Genomic DNA, 27,367 nt, shown 5'->3' on the forward strand with positions numbered 1-27,367 from the left:
CCATTATCACCAGCATAACCATAACCACAACCACCAGCATAGCCATCACAGCCTTTAGCACCATTTGATAATCAGATCATCCAAATTCATGAATGCATAGCAAAGTATGGCTGAGACAGAACATTTAAAGCTGTTTTATGACCAATTAACCTTTGACCTCAAAGTGTGACCTTTTAAATTAGATAGGCAGGTACCAAACAAATGTACATAACATGCCGTTTTATGACTGTGGACAGTTGTGCCAAGTTATTCTAAAAAAACAACAATATGGCAATAATATGGCTGAGACACAAAACTCCACACAGACGGTCAGAAAATGAGGGAGGGAGGGGGCAAACAAAACAGTTTCAAGTTACATAGTCTATACATTGCTTAAAATTATTCATTAAAACATAGGCAGTCTTAAATCTTAATACATTTTATTGATTGCTTAATTACATTTTGTAAAGCAATTCTGTTGGTCAATCATTGTATCAATAATAGTGGCCTCACTGGCAGCAAGTAAATTTTAAAAGTAACTTGCCCTATGTGCAAGTGGTTGCAAAATCCTTATGTAAATCTTTGTGGTATGGTTGTGGTAAAGATAATTATGGTTGAGATAATTATTGTTTAATGATCATGATTGTTTTGATAATTGTAATGATAATAATAATGATGGTTGTCAGCATGGTTGTTGTAATTGTAATGACAATGACTGTTGTGATAATTGTTGTTGTCACAATCATTATTGTTGTGATAATGGTGGTGAAAATACAGATTGTAGGGGTAATTTTTGTTGCGGTTATGTCAGATTGTGATAGACATTTTGGTACTTAAATCTTCAAATAAACAAGAGCACCGCATAACGGGTGCCACGATCGGCTGTAGTTGCAGTTTTGAATAAATGAAAGCTTGACAGAATTAAGAATTTTTTTTTTAGTTTAAACCTATTTATTTTAGCTCGATTGCATCGAAAGCCTAAGGCTTATATTAACGTTCTCGAGCCCGTTTCCTGGGCCTTGAACCAGTACTTGTCTTTGTGGGAGATCTAAAGAACGCTCCCATGGTGGGGATCGAACCCGTGACCTCCCGGTCGCTAAGCGGACACCATATCCATTACACCACGGCCACCTTTTACACCTTTTTTTAAAGGTCACAGTGACAATGACCTTTGACCTAGTGACCCAAAAATGGGTGTGGCATGTAGAACTCATCAAGGTGCAGCTACATATGGAGTTTCAAAGCTGTAGGTTGAAGCACTTTGATTTTAGAGCAAATGTTCACAACCTTGACAAAATGTTAAGGTTTTAACACGACGCGATTGGCCCACGGTCGACTACGGAAACGACCACAGACATGACACGTCGAGCTGGCTATGACAAAACCTCAGGTTTTCTCCGAAAACAGCCGAACTTAAAACACATTTTCGGATAAATAATCAAGATGACCTAATTGTTGGTACTTAAACCCCATTGTCTTGTTCACGTACTCAATGACTCCATAAACAAGCAGAAACACTTTACAAGCAAAATAAAATTTTAATGAGGAAATTAATGCATCAGAACACACAAAAACTGCTACTAACTTGGTGGATCTCTCAATGACACTGGACTTGAAGATTTCTTCCCTGTCGAGGTTTAAGGTGCAGTATGTGCTCTTCAATCCACTTGAAGTGGCACAAAGATTCTTGGCTTCTCCTTTGAATTGGCATACATACAATTGATTGAACTGCTGTGGATTAATCATACAGCAAGTATCTTACATTAGCGAGCTGAGTGAGAAAGGTCAATTGTATTAACTGTCTTTAATATAATATAAAAAGGAGTTTTTTTGTTTACAAATACTTGTTTCTTTGAACAAATTAAATGTTTTTGTCTAAAGTAAAACTTACTTTGAAAACACAGTTTGTGCAGAGCAGTAATATTATAAAAGGTTTATAGTGCTCTTTCCGTTTTACTCTTTACTTTTGCTGTAAGGCTACTAGTGTTGCTTTCACAAAACACAATTATCAATAGCAACATATAGTTATTTTCATTAAAACTATTATAAGCATTAATGTAGTATTATTTTTACAAACGTTATGACGATAAACAATTATTTTATTAATTTATACATATTTATAAGTTTTGACTATTATAAAAATTAAATTGTGCTTGTCTGTGGTAAAACATTATAAACCACTGCAACTTATAGGTAGACAATCGTATGATCAAGATAAAGTAATTGCCTGAAAATTATATCAGCAATCAAACCAATCTTATGTTTCAGCATGCTTAGAAAATGCATCTTAATCAAAATCTCAAGTTGTTAAAAATGTCCACCATGATAGTCCACTGAAAATCCAAGGGTCATTCTTCAATAAAAAATATTTAAGCGTAAAAGTTCTCGGCGTACATTGTCATATTACGAAAGCTTTTAGACTCGACAGATGCCTCGCTGGGTATATGCCAGAAAGTATATATCAATTTAACATAGGCCAACATATACTGTATCCCACAGACTCCATTGCAGCCAATTAATCAGACAGCATCTGGAAGGATCTTGTCATTACCGGTATTCAGTAGCCAGTATTATTTATTACATAGATAAATGTTTTGAAATAGTTTACTGAAGTATTACATAAGTATAACTGAACACAACCGAATACCCTTCTACATAACCAGCTTTGCAGTTTCCTTCGTTTGATAATGATTAGTCTCATTTATAAGACGCGCAAAGAATATAAAGATACTTTTTATATGGGCTAAATTCTTTGGAACGTCTCATCGTTGAAGGAACTTTTTTGTGGTGGAAACCATTAAGTTTAAATTTTCATCAATTTGCGTAAAATTGCAAAATAACATTACCAACTCATTCAGTTTTTATTCAGAAGTCCATTTTTACATCAAATATCGTCAATTCGAAGTTAGAAAGGCATAAATTCTTCAGTTGAGTTAAACTTTTGCTTAAATCGCAAAACAATCACTGACCTGTAGCCATGTCATGAAACTGATTTAAATATGAACCAATCAGAAGAAGGCATTACGGTGTAACGTGTACGCGTAATTTTATTTAACATGAGCTTTTAACACCGACTTTTACCTAACTAGATCTAGTATGCTTCTCTTTGTCGATTTAATAACCATATGTTCAAAACAGATATGGTGCAGTTTCTATTCACTGTTCTAAGTTTCAGCAAGTGTTTATGCATGTCTTTTTCGCACCTCTGTCTGTGTTGTTTTATGTCCTTACATTCTACGTTACATAGGACGGTATACTGTACGATCTGTATCAATATTATTTATGTACAGTATAAAAATAAAACATGTAATTTATTTCAGAACTTTTTAATTGTCAATTTAGAAAAAAAAAATGCTAAATTAATCCAGAAAAGTATAACATCGGTTTACTATGTAACGCTCTGCACCACAACAGACGAACGCAAACTGTATTTTACGCTGTTTATTCTCCCACTTTGAACCAGATGCTTTACATCGAGGCCGTGTTATCGATGCCGTGCTACACAGCGAGTGAATCGAGAGATATTGAAAATGTGAATAGTGGTTGGATTTAAATTGCTCAGGCGTGCAAAATTCAAAGTGTCATTACATAATTTTTACGGAACATTATCGAGAAATGAATTATCTACACAGGTATGTAAATATTATTGCAATCCGTTGATACTAAGTGTCTTATATCGGGGCTTGAATGTTGCGCACAAAATCCTTGCGCAACAATATAGACAAAGAAGAAAAATTCCCACCATTAATTTGGTCTTTCACCCTTTGTATGCTCCAAATATTACCCATATAAAAAGTAGCTTAATATTTGAGAGCGTCAAAAATTTGGACTAGTTAATGATATACTCAAGTGCCCTATTTTCATAGTGTTCTATGCCTGACACCATGATAAAATAATGGGTAATAAAAATAGTCATTGGTTTGAATATAAAAACAGTTAATCAATTCACAAAATATTCTCATTTAAGCGTTTGAACAGAAATGCTAAATACACAATTTAGTCATCCCAAAGTGCGCTATCCGAAAAATATTAACATGGTGTAAACAAAAAAGTATTATGCGTTTCTTTATTGTGAGGTTTATTTAAAGAAGGCATTGTTATAACTATGATTCCAGACAATATATTAAAACATAAAATTATAATAAAAACTTAACATTACCAATTTTTACACGCAAACTTTCTGTAATTCTCACATCTTCGCAAGCCATGATTACCATCCCATTTTGTGTCGGATAAAATATTAAGTCGTAAATTTTACAAAGCAAATCATGTGACCGTTCAAAATGGTGGATACACTGAAATAATCTCTTGCCGGCTGTAATGCGAAAGGGTGTCATTGTATTCAATATAGATATGACACAAATAACGGTACCAATAGATATTACACGTCAATCAAATGAGGATTGATACAATAAATATTGTTTACAAAGATATTGTATACGGATGAAGGATTCTTATTAAAAATCAGATATTATGATAAAATTAGTTACCATATGTATGCGTTTAAAAATTTAAATCTCAAGTTTTTAATCTATTACGGGAACTATTTTGCGTTTGCTTCAAACACGAGTCGAGAAGGCCACAGGTACAAACGGTCTATGGACGCTTAATTACCGGTTAACGTTAGCAGAAGGATATGATTTCCGTTAGCGAATTTGTAAAAATATATAATAAATGTGTATAAATTATACTCAGACGTTAAACGTTTTTTTTCCGAGCGAGTATCATACGTTGTCAAGTATAAGGCGTGTGGAAGAGTGCAACGATACACTACGGAGCATGTAACAAATATGTGGTGCTATATTATTCGATAGCGCGCAATATTATTGTGAATAAATTCTACTGAGATATGCAACATTGTATTTCTTTGAGCGAGAGTCAACCTTTGTCAAGTTAAAGGTATGTGAAGGAGCTATACAATGCGCTTCAGAGCAAAAACAACACATGCGCCATGTCTATTTGGAGTTATATGTGCCGAAACCATGAATCGTGCACTTTTTGGAAATAATTGAACAGCGTTTATGGCAATATATGTGTATAAATTATACTAAAACGCGCAACGTTGTCTGTCCCCGAGCGGGTATAATCCATTGTCAAGTCTGAGGCATGTGATTGAGTGCAACAATATACAACGGGGCATAAGCAGAATATGTGCAACATCTTGTGGTGTTATATTTTCCGATAGCGCAATGTGCAATATCTAGTTGGAGTTACATGACCAACGATGTGCAACGATGTCTTACCCTCTGCCAGTATTTACCACTGTAAAGTTAAAGGCTTGTAAATAACTCACACAACACGCCTCGGCGCAAAAACAACGCACGTGTAATATCTATTTGGAGTACTATTTTCAATTGCACGGGTGAAAGGCACAGAATGTGCATAATCTAGTTGGGATTTCCTGACCAGGGTGTATCGGACATATGCTAGGCGTGTGATTCCGTAAAATATTTCATTTCGGACCATTCACACCACCTGTGCTCTATCGGACTGGACTTGATTTTTTCCATAGTACAGAAAGTGCTATATCTATTTTGAGTTCTATTTATCCTCAAACGCGCAACGGTGTCTGTCCACGAGCGGGTACAAACAATCGTGCAGTCTGAGGCATGTGAATGAGTGCAACAATACGCTGCGGGGCATTAACAGAATATGGGCAACATCTTTTTGGTGTTATATGTTGCGATATATATATAGCGCGCAATGTGCAATATCTAGTTGGAATTACATAACCATGGTGCAAAAAGGCAATGCATATGTACATATTTTGCTTCGATGTCCAACGATGTCTTGCTCTCTGCCAGTATTTACCACTGTAAAGTTAAAGGCTTGTAAATAACTCACACAACACGCCTTGGCGCTAAAACAACGCACGTGTTATATCTATTTGGAGTACTATTTTCAATTGCACGGGTGAATGGCACAGAATGTGCATAATCTAGTTGGGATTTCCTGGCCAGGGTGTATCGGACATATGCTAGGCGTGTGATTCCGTAAAATATTTCATTTCGGACTATTAACATCACCTGTGCTCTATCGGATTGGACTTGATTGTTTCCATAGAACAGAAAGTGCTATATCTATTTTGAGTTCTATTTATCCTCAAACGCGCAACGGTGTCTGTCCACGAGCGGGTATAAACCATCGCGCAGTCTGAGGCATGTGAATGAGTGCAACAATACGCTGCGGGGCATTAACAGAATATGGGCAACATCTTTTTTGGTGTTATATGTTGCGGTATATATAGCGCGCAATGTGCAATATCTAGTTGGAATTACATAACCATGGTGCAAAGGCAATGCATATGTACACATTTTGCTTCGATGTCCAACGATGTCTTGCTCTCTGCCAGTATTTACCACTGTTAATTTAAAGGCTTGTAAATAACTCACACAACACGCCTCGGTGCAAAAACAACGCACGTGTTATATCTATTTGGAGTACTATTTTCAATTGCACGGGTGAAAGGCACAGAATGTGCATAATCTAGTTGGGATTTCCTGACCAGGGTGTATCGGACATATGCTAGGCGTGTGATTCCGTAAAATATTTCATTTCGGACCATTCACACCACCTGTGATCTATCGGATTGGACTTGATTTTTTCCATAGTACAGAAAGTGCTATATCTATTTTGAGTTCTATTTATCCTCAAACGCGCAACGGTGTCTGTCCACGAGCGGGTACAAACAATCGTGCAGTCTGAGGCATGTGAATAAGTGCAACAATACGCTGCGGGGCATTAACAGAATATGGGCAACATCTTTTTTGGTGTTATATGTTGCGGTATATGTAGCGCGCAATGTGCAATATCTAGTTGGAATTACATGACCATGGTGCAAAGGCAATGCATATGTACACATTTTGCTTCGATGTCCAACGATGTCTTGCTCTCTGCCAGTATTTACCACTGTTAATTTAAAGGCTTGTAAATAACTCACATAACACGCCTCGGTGCAAAAACAACGCACGTGTTATATCTATTTGGAGTACTATTTTCAATTGCACGGGTGAATTGCAAAGGATGTGCATAATCTAGTTGGGATTTCCTGACCAGGGTGTATCGGACATATGCTAGGCGTGTGATTCCGTAAAATATTTCATTTCGGACCATTCACACCACCTGTGCTCTATCGGATTGGACTTGATTTTTTCCATAGTACAGAAAGTGCTATATCTATTTTGAGTTCTATTTATCCTCAAACGCGCAACGGTGTCTGTCCACGAGCGGGTATAAACCATCATGCAGTCTGAGGCATGTGAATGAGTGCAGCAATACGCTGCGGGGCATTAACAGAATATGGGCAACATCTTTTTGGTGTTATATGTTGCGATATATATAGCGCGCAATGTGCAATATCTAGTTGGAATTACATAACCATGGTGCAAAGGCAATGCATATGTACATATTTTGCTTCGATGTCCAACGATGTCTTGCTCTCTGCCAGTATTTACCACTGTAAAGTTAAAGGCTTGTAAATAACTCACACAACACGCCTTGGCGCAAAAACAACGCACGTGTAATATCTATTTGGAGTACTATTTTCAATTGCACGGGTGAATGGCACAGAATGTGCATAATCTAGTTGGGATTTCCTGGCCAGGGTGTTCGGACATATGCTAGGCGTGTGATTCCGTAAAATATTTCATTTCGGACCATTCACATCACCTGTGCTCTACCGGATTGGACTTGATTGTTTCCATAGTACAGAAAGTGCTATATCTATTTTGAGTTCTATTTATCCTCAAACGCGCAACGGTGTCTGTCCACGAGCGGGTATAAACCATCGTGCAGTCTGAGGCATGTGAATAAGTGCAACAATACGCTGCGGGGCATTAACAGAATATGGGCAACATCTTTTTTGGTGTTATATGTTGCGGTATATATAGCGCGCAATGTGCAATATCTAGTTGGAATTACATGACCATGGTGCAAAGGCAATGCATATGTACACATTTTGCTTCGATGTCCAACGATGTCTTGCTCTCTGCCAGTAGTTACCACTGTAAAGTTAAAGGCTTGTAAATAACTCACACAACACGCCTTGGCGCAAAAACAACGCACGTGTAATATCTATTTGGAGTACTATTTTCAATTGCGCGGGTGAATGGCACAGAATGTGCATAATCTAGTTGGGATTTCCTGACCAGGGTGTATCGGACATATGCTAGGCGTGTGATTCCGTAAAATATTTCATTTCGGACCATTCACACCACCTGTGCTCTATCGGATTGGACTTGATTGTTTCCATAGTACAGAAAGTGCTATATCTATTTTGAGTTCTATTTATCCTCAAACGCGCAACGGTGTCTGTCCACGAGCGGGTACAAACAATCGTGCAGTCTGAGGCATGTGAATAAGTGCAACAATACGCTGCGGGGCATTAACAGAATATGGGCAACATCTTTTTTGGTGTTATATGTTGCGGTATATGTAGCGCGCAATGTGCAATATCTAGTTGGAATTACATGACCATGGTGCAAAGGCAATGCATATGTACACATTTTGCTTCGATGTCCAACGATGTCTTGCTCTCTGCCAGTATTTACCACTGTTAATTTAAAGGCTTGTAAATAACTCACATAACACGCCTCGGTGCAAAAACAACGCACGTGTTATATCTATTTGGAGTACTATTTTCAATTGCACGGGTGAATGGCACAGAATGTGCATAATCTAGTTGGGATTTCCTGGCCAGGGTGTATCGGACATATGCTAGGCGTGTGATTCCGTAAAATATTTCATTTCGGACCATTCACACCACCTGTGCTCTACCGGATTGGACTTGATTGTTTCCATAGTACAGAAAGTGCTATATCTATTTTGAGTTCTATTTATCCTCAAACGCGCAACGGTGTCTGTCCACGAGCGAGTATAAACCATCGTGCAGTCTGAGGCATGTGAATGAGTGCAACAATACGCTGCGGGGCATTAACAGAAAATGGGCAACATCTTTTTGGTGTTATGGATACTATGAAACTCTTATTACAGAGTTGGTGGGTGGCTGACCTGTGATATGATGCGTCTCTCTGTTCCATTTCCGGCCTCTCCTGCACTTGGTGCGAACACCGAGTTATCCATGACAGGGTCACTGAATAACACGGAATGAGCACCATGGATAGCGTCACTCACTTTGCAATTAACACTGCCTATTTCACTCACTACACTCTTTGTTGACTCATTCGACCCACCAGAAATACCCTTGTTTTTGGCAATACCCTTGTTTTTGGCAGCTATCTTCTGTTCATTTTTAGTTGGTCGCGTTAGCGGCTGAATGAATTTACAGACCATGTTTTGCAATCAGTATGTGCTTGGAAGCCTAAGCTACGCTAACGCTAAGAAGCGCAACTCACTATGCTAGGAACGATTACCGCTGCCTATCTGCACTGCAGACGACATATGCTAAGGAGCGTCTGTTCTACTAAACTGCAGTGACTGTATTTACCAGCTTGTAAGATGTAATTGGCCAGTCTTGTGGTTATCATTGAAATCTGTACATATCGGCTGCTTTCAGGGAAAACGGTGCTTAATGCATGTAAAACAAGATTAGCCTGTGCACACTGATGAGCCTGTGGAAAGCGCACAAGCTAATCAAGGACGACAACAGCGAACTATTTCAGTGCCTTCGGCGCTTTGATTTGGTCCATTGCTACTACTAGAGTTGTTACTACTGTTTTTACGTTTTTGTGCTTTTTCCATGGACTGTTCTGTAAAATAAGCTGATAATTGCAATACGCTTGTTTGAATCTAGAGGTGTGTACGTGTAAAAATTATACGCAATGTGCGACGTTGCCTCTCCCAGGGCGAGTATGATGATTCGTGAATGAGTGCGATCAGAAAATACAACATATCACAATTAATTACATTAAGATGAAAAAAAAACGATACACGGATGCCTGGCACCGCAACATAAGTAATTTGAAAATCAAGTTAAGAATGACGATATCACTGCGTGAACCAAAAACATTGTAATAACTTTTTTTCATTGAATTGTCAACGTTATAAAAATACTTTTTTTATCTTGATATCAGCACCTCGATTATCACATGCGACACACAATACTACTGTGGTTGTTATTTATATCAAGGAGCATTAAAATACGACCATGTATAGCGACGCTATATGGTGAACAAAAACCACTTTGATGATGACATTTAATTTTACATCGATTTTTGTCAAAGTTCAAAAGCAACGTTTATCTGTATCATCATGCGTCTTTCACGAGACATATTATTCACGTGTGGGTATTACTCTCGCCAAGTATTATTAAAATCCCGACCATGTATGGTGTTTTTTTGCGGACATGAACCCCGGTGTTGATTCGGACTTATTCGTTATGTTTGTCACAGTGCAAAAACACCATTGGACCTTGATCTTCAGGACTTGACAGAACAGAACAGAACAGAACAGTTAATGGAGTAAATCAAGGCCTCCGGCCCATAATACATAGCATAATGACATAATGCAATACAATTTAAGAGTTGTGCCCATGATATATAACACAATAACATCAAAATTAATTATAGTTTCAAAAGTTGTGTAATTTTAAATTTCAAAAGTCGAATGGCAGGCTTGTCGGATCACCACAGACATAAGACCCGTTTTCGCAATACGTGGCTCAGTTTTAAAAGCACGCCCAATAACATGACAACAGTATTGGTATAAATGAAAAAGAAATGTCTTGATAACAATTACAAAGATTATGAAATAAAAGAAGACATCAGCATTACGAGTCTTTTACGCGACAACCATTTATATTGTGTATAGTGAAGTTATTTAGCGTTCACGAACAACTGAAAAACTTAGAATTTTTTATTGTTTTTTGTGAAAGTTCAATAGCACCGTTTGAGCTTCACATCAGCACCTTGAGCCTTTTGCGCATCACATCATACTTGTGGCTATTAGTTATGACAAGTATTATAAAAATCCAAACATTAGCAAAGTTATTTAGTGGAAACAAAACACTGTGATGATCACATTGTTACATTGTTTTTTTTTTGTCAAAGTTCCAAAGCACCTTTTTACCTTGACCTTGACATCAGCATCTCGAGTCTTTCACGTGACATATCAAACAACATGTATTGTGTTTTTTTCTTATGCCAATTGTCATTAAAATGGACCATGCACGGCAAAATGATTTATTGGACACCAAACACTGGTATTTACATTGATTATTGTCAAAGTTATATAGCACCGTTTGACCTTGACATCTGGCTGTTGAGTATTTCACATATACTCTTGTGGTTAATACTCATGCCAAGTAATATTTTAATCCGACCATACATAGCAAAATAATTGAGCGGACACGAAACCTTTGCATTTTTTAGAACATAGTTTATTAAACAATCCATCCAGAAAGCCAAAAGCCCAAGTGGACAAATCAAGCATACATGATACAGTGTTTCCACAATACACAGTTTATGTTTATACAAAATAAAGTTATGCAAAGAAATAAAATCGTTTGGTTACAACGGTGCATACATGAATTATTATACATTATGAGTTATTATACATTACACTAGAACATAAATAATTATCGAAAGTATACATGTAATTAAATATATCCTAAGTGCGTCAGAGTGTATGAGGCTAATAAACTCAATTTAATGCAATATAAAAACAAGGGCTGTTTGTAAAACATGCATGCCCCCCATATGGACTGTCCGTTGTAGTGGCAGCCATTGTGTGTATATGATTTTTGTCACTGTGACCTTGACCTTTGACCTTGTGACCTAAAAATCAATAGGGGTCATCTGCGAGTAAAGATCAATGTTCCTATGAAGTTTCATGATCCTAGGCCCAAGCGTTATTGAGTTATCATCCGGAAACCACCTGGTGTACGGACCGACCGACCAACAGACCGACCGACATGAGCAAAGCAATATACCCCCTCTTCTTCGAAGAGGGGCATAAATATAGGTATAATTATATTAATAACCATTGATAGTATATATGTAATTGAATAGGTCGTATTACATCATTTGTAATGGAGCTTAATTATGACAACAAAATATCAAATAAGCATATTGTACATATATTGGGTCTTCACATGACAATTGTCACAATAATAACACGTTTTACTTACCCCGCGTAACAAATTTCGTTTCACGTGATAGCAAACAGTATTTAACTAAATATCAATTATGCTTTTTTCATGCTTGTATCAATTTCATAAGAATTAGCCCTTGCTTGCTACCTTTGCGAAACAAAAATATAGGCAGCTCAAAGGCTCTGCACATAGTACAATATATTATTTAATGAAACTGATATTATGACATTATGAAAAGGTGTCTGTAGTTAAACAAACACGAGAAACAAATGTTTTAACTGGTTGCGTTTGATATTAAAAACAAGCATTTCATAAACCATAAACAGACCACCTACGAAATAAAAAATGTAGATGGTCAAAAGGTCATGTAATATGCTCTATGAAAATATAGATGTTACAAGTACAGTATTTAATGTGACATAATAGTTGTAAATCAGTGCATAACAGTTCTAAAAATGCAGCCATATTGTCGTAGAATACATCTAGGAACAGACACGATACTATAATATAACCTTCATTAAAAAGATAATAATGGCAATTGATTAAATACATTCAAACACAGTTTTGACAGTCCATTAAAGGCGACCGTTAAAACACAAAGACAGATTAAACAAGATGCGTTTGTGAAACACAATGTCCCCCTATATGATGTTTGACCTTGTAGGATGACCTTGACCTTGTGAAGGATGACCTTGACCTTGACCTTTCACCACTCAAAATGTGCAGCTCCACGAGATACACATGCATGCCAAATATCAAGTTGCTATCTTCAATATTGCAAAAGTATTCATAAAATAAGCGATTTGGGCCACATATATTTGACCTCTGACCTTCAAGGATGACCTTGACCTCGACCTTTCACCACTCAAAATGTGCAGCTCCATGAGATGCACATGCATGCCAAATATCAAGTTGCTATCTTCAATATTGCAAAAGTATTTATAAAATAAGCGATTTGGGCCACATATATTTGTCCTCTGACCTTGAAGGATGACCTTGACCTTTCACCACTCAAAATGTGCAGCTTCATGAGATACACATGCATGCCAAATATGAAGTTGCTATCTTCAATATAGTTAAAGTTATTGCAAAATAATAAAGTTGGCGCAAACAGACAGACAGACCAACAGACCAACAGACAGGGCAAATACAATATGTCCCCCACTACTATAGTGGGGGACATAAAAACACGTGAATAAAAACACGTTACATATGCGGAACTATCCCAACAATTAATATGCAGTACATAATAAATGCAATTAAAGTTACAACAAGATATATACCTTACTTTACAGTTTCTAGTGTTAAACAAAAACAATAATGCAAAATGCTTGAATATAGTAAGTGGATTAAGCAGACATGTTATAAAATAGTTATGAATGAACTTTACAGATAATTGAACAAAACTTGTTTTAAATCACATGATAACAGTGTATATTGCTTTTCACTCGCGTTATAACCGTTAAGGTGAAACCTTAATTGTATTTTGAAGGAGCATAGAATATAACAGTGTGCATCCAAACCACATAAAATTTAAGCAGCAACGGCACTATTACAAATTATAGTTGAAAGTGTATGTGAATTAAAATATAAACATAATTCTAATTTCGAAATATAACAATAATTATACTTTGTAATATACACAACTATACAACCATTGTTTCATTTAACTGTCATTAATAACAGATACTTACAAATGTTATATGTAAGAGTTTTCAATATACCTAATATGTCAGACTGCCTATTTGGAACACAAAAATAGAATCACACATAATAAAATGTAGTATTTAATTGAATCTCTGTACAAACGAGACAGTAACATGTCATGTCCAAAAGAAATAGAGCATCAGTTACAACCTTTAAAAGAACAGATATTCATTCTACCCAGATACATTCTTAGACATTATTACTACTGAAAAATATTAAGAAATAGATATAAACAAGAGCACCGCCTTGCGGGTGCAGACCGCTCATCTATTTTCTTTTTAAAGGTGAAGGGACTCTCATTTTCAATCACAAAGGAGGGAGGGGTGGAGTGAAGAGGGGTGTATAGCATGGGAATGTGGACATTTATGACATTATTTTCAAAAAAAGGGGAAAAAAAAATGCGAAAAAAAATAAAATCGGGGGGGGGGGGGGGGGGGGGAGGGGGAGGGGGTTTAACCATTAAAATAAAATGAAATTTTGGGTGGAGGTGGGGTGGTATAGTGTGAGGGTGTGGTGGTCAATTCGGGTAGGGGGGGGGATTCAAGGTAAAATTCAACTTGCCAGGTACAGTCACCTCATGATAGCATGAAAGTATTTGAAGTTTGAAAGCAATAGCCTTGATAGTTAAGAAGTAAAGTGGATCGAAACACAAAATTTAACCATATATTCAAAGTTACTAAGTCAAAAAAGGGCCATAATTCCATAAAAATGACAACCAGAGTTATGCAACTTGTCCTTTTACTGTACCCTTATGATAGTTTGCAAGTGTTCCAAGTATGAAAGCAATATCTATGATACTTTAGGGGTTAAGTGGACCAAAACACAAAACTTAACCAAATTTTCAATTTTCTAAGTATAAAGGGCCCATAATTCTGCCCAAATGCCAGTTAGAGTTACATAACTTTGCCTGCACAGTCCCCTTATGATAGTTAGTAAGTGTTGCAAGTATGAAAGCAATAGCTTTGATACTTACGGAATAAAATGGACCTAAACACAAAACTTAACCAAAATTTTCAATTTTCTAAGTATAAAAAGGGCACATAATTCTGTCAAAATGCACGCCAGAGTTATCTAACTTTGCCTGCCCAGTCCCCTCATGATAGTAAGTAAGTGTTCCAAGTTTGAATGCAATAGCATTGATACTTTCTGAGAAAAGTGGACCTAAACGCAAAACTTAACCAAAATTTTCAATTTTCTAAGTATAAAAAGGGCACATAATTCTGTCAAATTGCACGCCAGAGTTATCTAACTTTGCCTGCCCAGTCCTCTCATGGTGGTAAGTAAGTGTACCAAGTTTGAATGCAATAGCATTGATACTTTCTGAGAAAAGTGGACCTAAACGCAAAACTTAACCGGACGCCAACGCCGACGCAAAGGTGATGACAATAGCTCATAATTTTTTTTCAAAAAATAGATGAGCTAAAAATACTTATCACAAGGGAAGAACATATGAAGTTGATATAATAGTAACCATATCATGCCTATTTGAAACAAAACAAGGAAAACAATTGTCAGAAAACCAAGTTGTCAATTACAAAAAAGTATGATAAAAGGTGATATGGGATTTACAATTAATATTTAATTAAAACAAGCCGTCAGAGATGGGTGAAGCTCCCCAAAGTTTTTTTGGTCACAATATTGCACTATATATTCAGATAAAAGGAAACATCTTGAGTGGCATAACTTTGGACAAAATAATAGGATGGATGGTTTAGCAACTTAACAATTTCAAAGGGCCATAAGTCTCTAAATAAATCATCTAACCAGAACCCACAAATAACACGCGCATCTCTTCAAGGCAGTTAAGCTTCCCATAAAACTTCATTGAATTCAAGTCATTAGTTGGGGATAAATAGCCCAGACAAGAATTGCACTATATGTACAGTATATTGAAAATTTCAAAGGGCCATAACTCTGTGAAAAATCATCCGACCATAACTTGCTGATAATATGCACATGTCCTGTTGGTAGTGAAGCTTCCCATAAAGTTTCATTCAATTGCAGACATTAGTTGCTGAGAAATAGCCCGAACAAGAATTGCACTATATGTACAGTAAATGGAAAATTTCAATGGGCCATAACTCTGTGAAAAATCATCCGACCATAACTGGCTAATAACATGCACATCTCCTCTTGGTAGTGAAGCTTCCCATAAAGTTTCATTGAATTCCCGTAATAAGTTACTGAGAAAAAGCTCAGACAAGAATTTTTTAGAGGAGCATAAAAATGATTCAAATATGAAATTTCTTTGTGTTATATACCTCATTATAAACTTCCTATTTTAAAACAAATCAATAGGCAACCGTGAGGCAAACACAAAGGTATTATAAAATGACAGCATATTTTTTATTGAAGTTTCTCTCTGTGAAGACAACAGACTATGAATTATTGCATATGGTTTCTTAGTCTGATTTTTGTTATCCCTGAATTATTAAAAAAAACACATTTAGTTCTGATCACCTTTGAATAAGATGCATTTTTAATTTGAGAAGACATGCTTCGCACAATTATAAGGCAACTTTTAAACAAATGCAAAGCACAAGATACACGTCGTTATAAACTTGTGTGTTTAAATTGTACACTCTGGTCAAACTTTATGTTCAAATAATTATTTTTATCAATTTTACAAGTCTAAACTAGGTTTTTTTGTTATAAAAGCAAATGTAAAGAATGCTTCATTAATTTGTAATGCAATGAAGACTAGTTTTCTCATGAAATATCACATATACCTAAAGATACCGTTTAGGGAGAAATAATTACTTTTGACAACTTTCAAATTCGAATAAATGACAATTGAATGTTATTAAACAATGTTTCTGAAACAAGTTATGTATTAATTTTAAAACAATTTGCAAAGAGATATCATATTAATTCATCAATTTTACCAAAAAAAAAATACCTTGACCTTACACAACTCAAAGTGTGTAGCTCCTTGAGATGCACATGCATGCTATATATGAAGTTGCTACCTTTAATATTGCAAAAGTTATTGCAAATGTTAAGGTTTGCACAAACAAACAAACCAACAGACAGGGCATTATGTAAATTAAATTAAATAAATTGTATTTTTTAAAGAAAAATTGTGCTTCCAATGCTGGATGCATATTTCCTCATCAACTGTGTCCGCTTTGACTCACCTGAAAAATATATAAAGATGCATATTAAATATTGGATCTGTCATCTTTACACATATACTCTAAGCTGGTTTTCTTAAAGTTTCTAAGATAATTCTTAAACAAATTGTTCTAAGATTTAAAGTTTTAATTTACTCTTCTTTTCATGAATCTTCAACACAATATGAAATTCAAAATCCATGCATATTTGTATGATTGTTTCAAATGATCATGATATACTCATATTTACTTCCTTTATTTACTAAGGACTTATAGAAAAGCAAGAATTGAAATTACCATAACACAGATGAAATATTTGTTATCAAGGACACGTTTTTAACAGTAACTCTTATTGCTGTTGCTTCGCGATTGTATAATCAATTGAGTCTTACTGACTAGACAGTGTTTTCTCAAGCCCTTTTCAATCTAAGTATGCTGCCTAAGATAGTTCACTGCTCTTTGCTCGGATAACTTTTTCTGCATTTTTGGATATATTTATGTTTACAATTAATTCACATAAATAGAGTACCCTGGCTGTTGCTACATGATCGACCACTGGGTCAGTGTCTCCCCCCTTCCAACTCCATGGCAGAGGCAGGGTTGTTTGCCAGCTGGTCCGAGTTCTGCAAAATGATCATGATGAACTCATATTTACTTCTTTTATGTTCTTGTATTCTTATTTTCTCTACCGTAAATGACAGCTGCAATCTCATTCCTAATGTGCTTATTCACTCATGTTATCCTAGTATTTTAATGTAGTAGATGGAATATCATGTGAATGGATCTTAAATGAGAAAGGACTTATAGAAAAGAAAGAATTGAAATTACCATAATACCCATAAAAGATTTGAAAGCAATAGCACACTTTTAACAGTCACTCTGATTCCTTTTGCTTCGCGATTGTATAATCAATTGTGTCTTACTGACTAGACAGTGTTTTCTCAAGCCATTTTCAATCTAAGTCACCTGCTGCATAAAATAGTTCACTGCTCTTTGATCGGATAACTTTTTCTGCATTTTTGGATATATTTATGTTTACAATTAGTTCACATAAATAGAGTACCCTAGTTGTTGCCACATGATCGACTACTGGGTCAGTGTCTCGCCCTTCCAACTCCATGGCAGAGGCAGGGGTGTTTGCGAGCTGGTCCGAGTTCTGCAAAATGATCAGGATATACTCATATTTACTTCCTTTATGTTTTTGTATTCTCATTTTCTCTACCATAAATGACAGCTGCAATCTCATTACTCCTGTGATTATTCACTTATGTTTTCCTAATATTTTAATGTTGGAGATGAAATATCATGTGAATGGGAAATCAGATCAGAAAGGAATTATAGAAAAGCAACAACAGAAATTATCCTAACTTTGAGTAAAGATTTGTTAGCAAAGGCACGTTTTTAACAGTGACTCTTATTGCTTTTGCTAAGAGATTGTATAATCAAGTGTTTCTTACTGACTAGACAGTGTTTCCTCAAACCCTTTCCATTCTGAGTCCTTTGCCTAAGATATTCCACTGCTCTTTCATCGGATAACTTTTTCTGCATTTTTTAAACATATTTATTTTTATAACTAATTCACATCAATATAGTAAGGTGGCTGTTACCTCATGTTCGACTGATGGGCTACTTGCTATCTCTTCTAGATGACCTTCAATGAATTCTAGAAAAGTAAGTTAACAATTTGAATAAATAAATATGCTTTAAAAGTATTTGCAGCAATTAAGTTAGTCATTCATGTGTCCAAACATATTATTTCTATGGCTTTTCAAACAAGGCATGCAAACAAGGGCTGTTTGTAAAACACGCATGCCCCTCGAATGGGCTGTCAGTTATAGTGGCAGCCATTGTGTGAATATGTTAGAAACTATTTTAATGCTTCAGGTCAATGTGACCTTGACCTAGTGACCTGAAAATCAATAGGGGTTATCTGCCAATCATGATCAATGTACCTATGAAGTTACATGATCCTTGGCCTAAGCATTCTTGAGTTATCATCCGGAAACAATTTTACTGTTTCTAGTCAATGTGACCTTGACCTTTGAAGAAGTGACCTGAAAATCAATAGGGGACATGTGCCAGTCATAATCATTGTACCAATAATGTATCATGATCCTAGGTTTACGCGTTATTGAGTTAACATCCGGAAACCATTTGGTGGACGGACCGACCGACAGACCTACATGCGCAAAACAGTATAACCCCTGGGGGCATCCAAAGTGCAATATAAATTCATTTACATATACATGTTCACACTGTACATGCAAACCAGCAGATTCTGTAGTGTGTGAGTTCCAATTCCACAGGGACAGTATTGGAATTTTGTGTGTGTGTTTCATTTCTTTGACTTAACAATTTCATCAATTATCATAAGTGCATAGCAAAACACTTTAGTAAATTTTAGTCTTGACTCTTGATGATTTACATTCTACTTCATTTTTAGTTAAAGTGCCCTGGGGATTTTTTTTAATACTTATTCAAACACCTATCTTACAGGATTATTATTATAATGGGGTATCATTTTAAATAAATCATTAAAGCGGGTATATACGATTTTTATATGTGCTGAATTGTAAAATATTGATACAATATGTTATAATAACACACAATATGTAAGAAAAATGATACATTTAAGACGAATAGTAGTAGAAGTAGTAGTAGTAGTAGTAGTAGTAGTAGTAGTAGTGGTAGTAGAAGTAGTAGTAGTAGTAGTAGTAGTAGTAGTAGTGGTAAAAGTAGTAGTAGTGGCAGTAGTAGTAGAAGGTGGTGGTGGTGGTGGTAGTGGTGGTACTAGTAGTAGTAGTAGTAGTAGTAGTAGTAGTAGTAGTAGTGGTAGTGGTAGTAGTAGTAGAAGTAGTAGTAGTAGTAGTAGTAGTAGTAGTAGTAGTAGTAGTAGTAGTAGTAATAGTAGCAGTAGCAGTAGCAGAAGCAGTAGCAGCATTACAAGACCAATACTTAAGAATGATCAAATGGGAAAAGGTAACCTACACTGGCAGTAAATATGGGGCTCATTTACAGGTCAGATTTGGAATCTCTGCTGTAAAATGAGATTTTGAATGAATTAAAGGGAGGTAAATCTGTAATAAAAAGAACATGCATAAACCGTAGTTGTTTCCCTTGTTTGAACCATGCTAAATCCTTACAAGTTTGGAAATAATTGGATGAAAAATTTGGACTTTATTGCATAAACACCATTTTCTCAATTCAAGGGGAGGTAATTCTGTACTTCATGGACCAATAATGCTCATTTTTTGTAGGGTTCGTGTCCTCATCGATATAAAGACACTGTGCAAATTTGGAAAGGATCGGACAAAAAATGTGGAAGATTTTTTAAAGTTTTCACAAAATAGGCAAAAACGAATAAACATGCAAAGTTCAACGAGCTCCTGCGGCCATGTTTTTTGACGAATCAAATTTCTTTGAACAACTTTTTCAAGGGAGCCTTCAAAGGTCATCCATGTGAAAATTTTTTGAAAATTTGATGAGCGGTTTCTGACAAGAAGATTTTTTAAGGTTTTTACCATATATGGTCATGGCGGCCATCTTGGTTATGTGATCAATTTTTTTTTAACAATTCTTTTGTCCCATGACCTAGGGATGCTCCACATGAAATTTAGTTGAAATTGGCTCAATGGTGTAGTAGAAGAAGATGTTTACAAATTGTTTACAGACAGACAGACGGACGGACGGACGCCGGACGCTGAGTGATCACAATAGCTCACCTCGAGCTATCGCTCAGGTGAGCTAATAAAAAATATAATCATATTGCAATGATTTGTTTCTTATTTGTAAAGCCATTTTCTATCATTTTCCTTATTGAACATTTTTTTTTTCATAATCCAGTAAAAAAAGCAATGGAAAGTAATTCACTTAAGAAAGCATAAAAAGAACTTTTCTGGATAAAAAACACTGGTAAGTTATAATAACGGTTTGCTTTTCTTTGGTTTTAAATCAAAACATATAAAACATATATATCATTTTGGTGGAAAAGTGATAAATGATAAAATGGTGGAAAAGTGATAAATGATAAAATATATACAGTGTTTCGTTTTTGTTGGAAATAAAATTATTTACCCCCTTCAGAAAGCAGTCTTCTGGCTATTTGTCTCCGTTCTTCTAGTAGTTGTGTTTTGCTGAGCACAAACTCTAGGGATTGATTCTGCAGGTAGCATTCTGCTTACTAAAGCTGTTAATATCATTATATTTACTGAGAGGTAGCATTGGGCAGAAAAAAACACAACTGTTTCAACCAATTAAGTGGGTTTGAAAATTAATTTACCAAGGCAATCCAAGTAATACTTAGGCACGCACAAACATTTTATGAACATACATATTAATTACAAGTTTCATGTAGTTCCATACAATAGTTACTGAGCAACAGCTATGGAAAGCAAAAAAAAGTTATGAAATTCCTTACTTTCAATCAATGAAGAGGATAACTATGGCTTTACCAAGTTGATGCAGATTCCTAACGTTCAATCAATGAAGAGGATAACTATGGCTTACCAAGTTGATGCAGATTCCTTAATTTCAATCAATGAAGAGGATAACTATGGCTTTACCAAGTTGATGCAGATTCCTTACTTTCAATCAATGAAGAGGATAACTATGGCTTTACCAGTTGATGCAGATTCCTTACTTTCAATCAATGAAGAGGATAACTATGGCTTACCAAGTTGATGCAGATAAATTGAATGCGTGTACCAATGCAACATGATAATAGAAAATAATTTTTAAGGTTCATTACAAGAAAAAGTTAAGAAACAGCTGTGGACAGAAAAGTGTCACAGATGGACAAAAAGACAAACAACGCTTAAAGAAAAAAAGTCATTGGGAAGTACAAATAACAGATTCCATTACCTTTAAAACGTAGACACCGCAAGATATTGAATCTGACTGTTTTGCATGACGTGGGCAGAGTATGTTCCAATGTATTGGTCCGCCCATATCAATGCTGGATAAGCGCCGAATGTGCACAAATTTACTGTTCAAAAGCAAAAAGTAAAAAAACAACATCATCAAATCACCATAAATGATACATTATGAGTACAAATATTATTTGCTAAATTTTTGGAATGAATAAGGAATGAAATTCCCTAGCTGGTAATGGAGACATATTTTTTGCGCTGTCCAGAGTGATGTCAGGATGTCTGGTTAGATGTTCCTTGCATCTTGTCAGCACTTATTCTCATAAAACACTTAAAGGATTAAAAAGAAACTTAGAAGGAGTGTTCATTACCAAGCCTTGGTTTGCATATTGGCAGATTTGTCAATTAAGTCAAGTTCACAAGGTTAAAAACATAATTACCTTGCCAGTGCTTCTTTGCATAAATCAATGAAGGATTTTAATGTTACTTGGTCAGATTTATTAATAGCTAGCTTGGTTCTGCATACTGTGAGGATTTTTATTTGGGTCAAGGTTAGAAGGTTAAAACATGGATTTATTGTACTTCAAACAAGAGCAAACAAAAGCATAAAGTAAAGAAATGTTTCCCTTGTCCACGCCTCTTCTCGTAAACAAACCAATGCAGGAATATTAATGAAACTTGCTAAGTGCTAGTACTAAGCCTAAATGTAAATTATCAGGATTTTAGTTAGGTTAATGTCAGGGTCACATGGTTAAACAAGAAAAGTGTTTTTAGAAACACTATGTCCCCTATTGCGCCGCTTTGAAGCTATATATTTGACCTTTGACCTTAAAGGATGACCTTGACCTTTCACCACTCAAAATGTGCATCTCCATGAGATACACATGCATGCATGCAAAATATCAAGCTGCTATCTTCAATATTGCAAAAGTTATGGCAAATTTTAAAGTTTGACGCAAACATATACACTCAAACCAACAAACAAACCTACAGACAGATAGACTTACAGACAGGAAAGAAACAATATGTCCCCCACTATAGTGGTGGGGGACATAAAAAAGTTCTTGGTAGCAATTATTCCCATAAACCACTGAAAGGTGTCAATCAAACTTAGAAGGAATTACGCTTATGCTACATATTGTCAGGAAGTCTAATTTCGGTAACGGACATGACACCAAAACCTCCACAATCTGATCAGTGTAAACTTTTTATATAAATGATGATTATTTGCAAGTTAAATATTTACATAGCATTTTACAGTCTGTGATATTTTCTAATTTAGTATATGAAGTTAAATGTATCTAACCTGTTTAATTAAATAATGTACACATTTACATCCATTGTTGCAGGATCTGTTGCTGGGAAACATTCTGCTCCCCATCGGATTTATGTACAAAACTTTGTTGTCTTTCGGTTGCACAACCTGAAGAAAATAAAAGAGGCCCCCAGAGGGCCTTGGGGTGCTAACCTGAATAATATGCGATCTTAATAATTAGTCCCACTGGCAGGAATCTTGAAAATTTAACCTATTTAGAAAAATTTTAAAGTTTTTTTTATATGTACATACATAAAAATAATTTGACTGCTCCAGGTTGGGGATATTTTTTTGAACAAGAAAAATAAATTTAGCAATCAAGATGAAAATACTATAAATTGTTCATGCCAAAAACCTTTTATCTATGCCTTATGTTTTCAGAGAAGGTTTTTTTAAGTTTTTACTAACTACATACTTTCTTGTATGAACACAATGGCCCAGCAGGACAGGGCAAATTTTAACCTGTGTGCCTAAATTTGAACAATATTGGCAGATGTCCACTTGGCAATGTTGTATGCACAATATTTATCCTATATGCCTTGTGGTTTAAGAGAAGACTATTTGTGAAGTTTTTTTAGTATATACATGTAGGGCAAACATATTGGGCCCCAGGGTGGGCCTAACTTTTGGCCCCAAGCCTGTAATCTCAACAATCTTCGTAGAAGCCCACTATACGAATGCCAAAAATGTAAGCTCTATGCCATGTGTTTTGAGTGAAGATTTTTGAAGGGTTTACTGTTCATATAGAGGAAAAACAGATTCATCACAGGACAGGGCAAATTTTGGCCCCAGCTCTGTTATGGAATCAATTTTTGTAGAGGCCCAGTAGACAATGTTTCATGCCATTTATACATGTATCCAAGTTAAAAATTGGACAACCGTGATATTTCGCAAGTAAATTGAGAATCATTTTCACTTACTATAAGAGACCAGTGGAATCCACCCTCATTGACTGCACCAACCAGATGATCATACTCCAGTATCTGCACCTTTGCATAGAAAATACACTTAAGACAAGAGCAACGCTCGGCGGCAGGTTCAGTCTTGAATAAATGAAAGCTTGTCAGAATTATTTTTAAATCACAAAGACCTTGACCTTTGACCTAGTGACCTTTAAATTGAGTGTGGTGTGTAGAACACATCAAAGTGCATCTACATATAAAGTTTCAAGTTGTAAGTGAAGCACTTTCATTTTAGAGCCAAAGTAAAGGTTTTAGCACGACACAGACGTCGGACCAGCACGAGCTGGCTATGACAATACCTCGAGTTTTCTCTGAAAACAGCCGAACTTATAATACTCAATCAATTTATTCTTGAAAATAACAATATACATGTAGACTTCTTTTAATCAATGCTTTATAAACTTTTATTCATTGAGACCATCAAACAACTCCTAATAAATACCAAGTAAATGCACAGATTTACATGAATCTTCATGCAGTTATGACCATATTTCATAATATTTAAAAATATTTCAATGCTTAAAAGTTTTTACATGTTCCAGCAACTGTCACAAAATCTCAGCCCTTTAATTTCAGGTGAGCTAAAATATGGTTTCCATCATATTGGTCAATGCAAGGGTTATTTCTTAATAACGTTAATGTGCTGTCATTTTAATGTAAATGTTTAAATGTTCACGGAAATGCCTCAAAGTTAAGGTATTAAGATTTTATTATTGAACATGCTACATACCTCGCTTAAAAACCTGTGTTTATCAGGGTCTTGTCCCAAAAATATGGCAGTCCATACTGTACTTGCTACATGGAGAACACTGCCATCCAAAGGCAAACACAGCAGATGTAAAAATGCATCCATTATCTAAAATTAAGTATTTAAGACATGCCATAATTAAACAATCATTTTAACACATGAAGTCAGAACAACCAGATACACTGTTATCATGACAACAAAGTTTGTGTGTTCATTGAAATGTTTTCCATTTATGTGTTGGCATTGTATATTTGTTTATATGTTTTCAATTAATTGGTTATTAAAATATATTCAATAAACTCAAGCCAAGCCATCAATTTTTCTGTTCAAGTTAGAAACAAGTACACATCAGTGAACAATGAAATAATAATAAGAACACCATGAACAATTTAGAAGCAAGACATGGATTAAATAATCATTGGTACAACTATCTGTGTAAACAACAAACTATAAAACACCATTTACTCTACATTATTAGAAGGAGACTATTATTTTCTGAATGCAAAATTAAATATATAAGGAAAATAAATATTATAGGTATTAATGTTCAAACAGGTCACACAATTTTACGGCAGTTAAATTGTAAGAACTTTTGGTTTGATAAAAAGGTCATGAGGTCCGGTAATATTAGAATCATTTCCAAATTTGCCAAATTATTATCGGAAAAATCCGAGGACCGACAGTATTTCGGAAAGACTGCAATAGCAGAAACAACACATGTTCTTTAAACCCATTATGTCTTTCGCGTCTCTGTTCTTAACGATCAATGGCACTGACATCTTCATATAAATATTTGATGCAAATGTGCCAAAAATATACATATGTGGTATGTAATTTGCAAAAGTAGCATGATTTTGTAGTAAGTGGGAAAAGATTGAAGTGATAGAAAGTCCTGAATTATTTTTGATGTAGGACGAACCTAGTCATGATGGTGTTGAGGAGCGATTGTGTGAAAAAAATTATGCAAGAAACATGTAAATAATGATTTCAAGATAAATGAGATTTTCAAGTCTGCTTGCAAATTTTTAGCAAAGGCAAATTGACAGACAATACTTCAGTATGTTTTTTGGTAAACGTACAGCTTAATTAAAAAATGTTCACATAGTCAGTATAACGAATCGATATGCATGACAATGTTCTGTGCAAGTGAATTTCATATAAACTTAATGTTTTAAATCTATAGCCAGTGGCCAACGTTAATGATTCCGACAACACTTATTTGCATGTACATGTAACCCTTTTGGCTTTATCATCGTGAACTCACTTTTGAAGCGAGTCAACAGCATCTTGAAACCCATAGAGAAAGTCAAAGACCTAGATTACACAGATTGGAATCTCTCGTCTCCGCTACAGCGATATGCGATATATCTATCGGCGGACGCGGAATCACGTGACATTGATTTTGGAGATGCCGGTGTACCTGTAGAATCTTCCCTGTTCCAGCTGCTGTCGGCCATTTTCTTATAAAGCAAACAATTATTCTTCGTAATTAGTCGTTAATATTTGATGTCGTAGGGTATTCTGAGCATGATCTGGTAAGTTTATATTATTTTGATATTGTTATTAACAATTTTAATGTGTTAATTAGTGTTTTTAGCGCTCGGTTGTCAGTTTGCAGAGCAATGAATGCCTGAAAGCGCAACGTTACGAACTTTACGTAGTGAGCCAAGTCGGTCTCCGAAAAAAGACATATTGAATATTCTTTGTGTGATAGAAATAAGTATTTATTTTCTGTCTTGATAATTCTTTAGGTTTGGTAGTTATTATTCTAATTAATTATTAATTTATCGGAATTTGAAAGAGAACACTGGATTCGTTCATTTTCGATAATTTGAAAAATTGAAAGGCCCGAAGCATTTTTCTATAAACTTCTTCATTAAGCATCACATATTGATAACGTAAGATTTTTATGCTAGGTGAGATGTTAATCTATGTATGATTTATAAAAAGTAGACGAAATGAGGTATTTTAAAGGATTTTGCCTTTGTACAATTTGTACTATTTATACTGTTATTTCATTCAATCAAGTGGTTGTATTTTGTTGAAACACTTTCTATTTTATTTCTCATCCCATATCTTATGAAGTAAGATTTTTATGCTAGGCAAGATGTTAATCTAAGTATAGATTTAAACAAACTACAGGAAAATATTCAATTTAAAGCATTTGGCCTTATACAATGTTGGACAATTTTAAGCTCTTTTCTTCTGTTGTACAAGATTGCTGTCAAACGTGTTTTTGTTCTTATTGATAAACTTTCATTTTTCATCCCAAATCGATTAAGTCAGATTGTTATGCTGGTGATATGTAATTCTAGGTATGATTAATAAAAAGTAGACGAAAATAAGTCATTTTAAAGGATTTTGCCTTTGTACAATTTTATACTGTTAATTCATTCAATAATTTTTCACACCTGTCGCCAAAGTGGTTTGTTTCTTTGTGAAAACTTTTCATTTCTATCCCATATCGTTGAAAGTAAGATTTTTATGCTAGGCAATATGTTAATCTAAGTATAGATTTAAACAACTAGAAGAAAATATTCAATTTAAAGGATTTGGCCTTATACAATGTTGGTACAATTTTAAGCTCTTTTCTTCTGTTGTACAAGATAGCTGTCAAACGTTGTTT

General features: G+C 35.2%; 1 protein-coding gene and 2 long non-coding RNA genes across 5 annotated transcripts in view; all 3 read right to left on the reverse strand.

The window, feature by feature from the left end:
• The window catches only part of LOC127836606 (ras GTPase-activating protein 3-like), a 71,199-nt gene extending 66,994 nt beyond the window's left edge, over window positions 1-4,205 (reverse strand). Inside the window, exons 1-2 of the mRNA XM_052363274.1 lie at window positions 4,139-4,205; window positions 1,565-1,676 (exon numbers count right to left, since the gene is read on the reverse strand). Coding sequence (XP_052219234.1) covers window positions 1,565-1,676; window positions 4,139-4,196 — 170 coding nt within the window. The 5' untranslated portion in view covers window positions 4,197-4,205. The remainder of the gene's footprint in view (window positions 1-1,564; window positions 1,677-4,138) is intronic.
• Window positions 4,206-16,800: 12,595 nt separating this feature from the next.
• LOC127836610 (uncharacterized) lies at window positions 16,801-23,095 on the reverse strand. 3 transcript variants are annotated; one of them, XR_008028846.1, is made up of 7 exons: window positions 23,052-23,095; window positions 21,709-21,832; window positions 20,923-21,028; window positions 18,456-18,511; window positions 17,912-18,004; window positions 17,378-17,471; window positions 16,801-16,872 (listed from the first exon to the last, which is right to left on the reverse strand). It is a non-coding gene; the product is annotated as an uncharacterized LOC127836610 (long non-coding RNA). The 3 variants fall into 3 exon arrangements; XR_008028845.1 differs by having other exon boundaries at window positions 23,023-23,095; XR_008028844.1 differs by lacking the exon at window positions 23,052-23,095 and having other exon boundaries at window positions 21,709-22,421.
• On the reverse strand, window positions 23,092-25,291 carry LOC127836611 (uncharacterized). Its single transcript, XR_008028847.1, has 3 exons — window positions 24,724-25,291; window positions 23,952-24,020; window positions 23,092-23,139 (listed from the first exon to the last, which is right to left on the reverse strand). It is a non-coding gene; the product is annotated as an uncharacterized LOC127836611 (long non-coding RNA).
• Window positions 25,292-27,367: the final 2,076 nt, after the last annotated feature.

Source organism: Dreissena polymorpha, chromosome 6, assembly GCF_020536995.1.
Source record: "Dreissena polymorpha isolate Duluth1 chromosome 6, UMN_Dpol_1.0, whole genome shotgun sequence".
NCBI lineage: Eukaryota > Metazoa > Mollusca > Bivalvia > Myida > Dreissenidae > Dreissena > Dreissena polymorpha.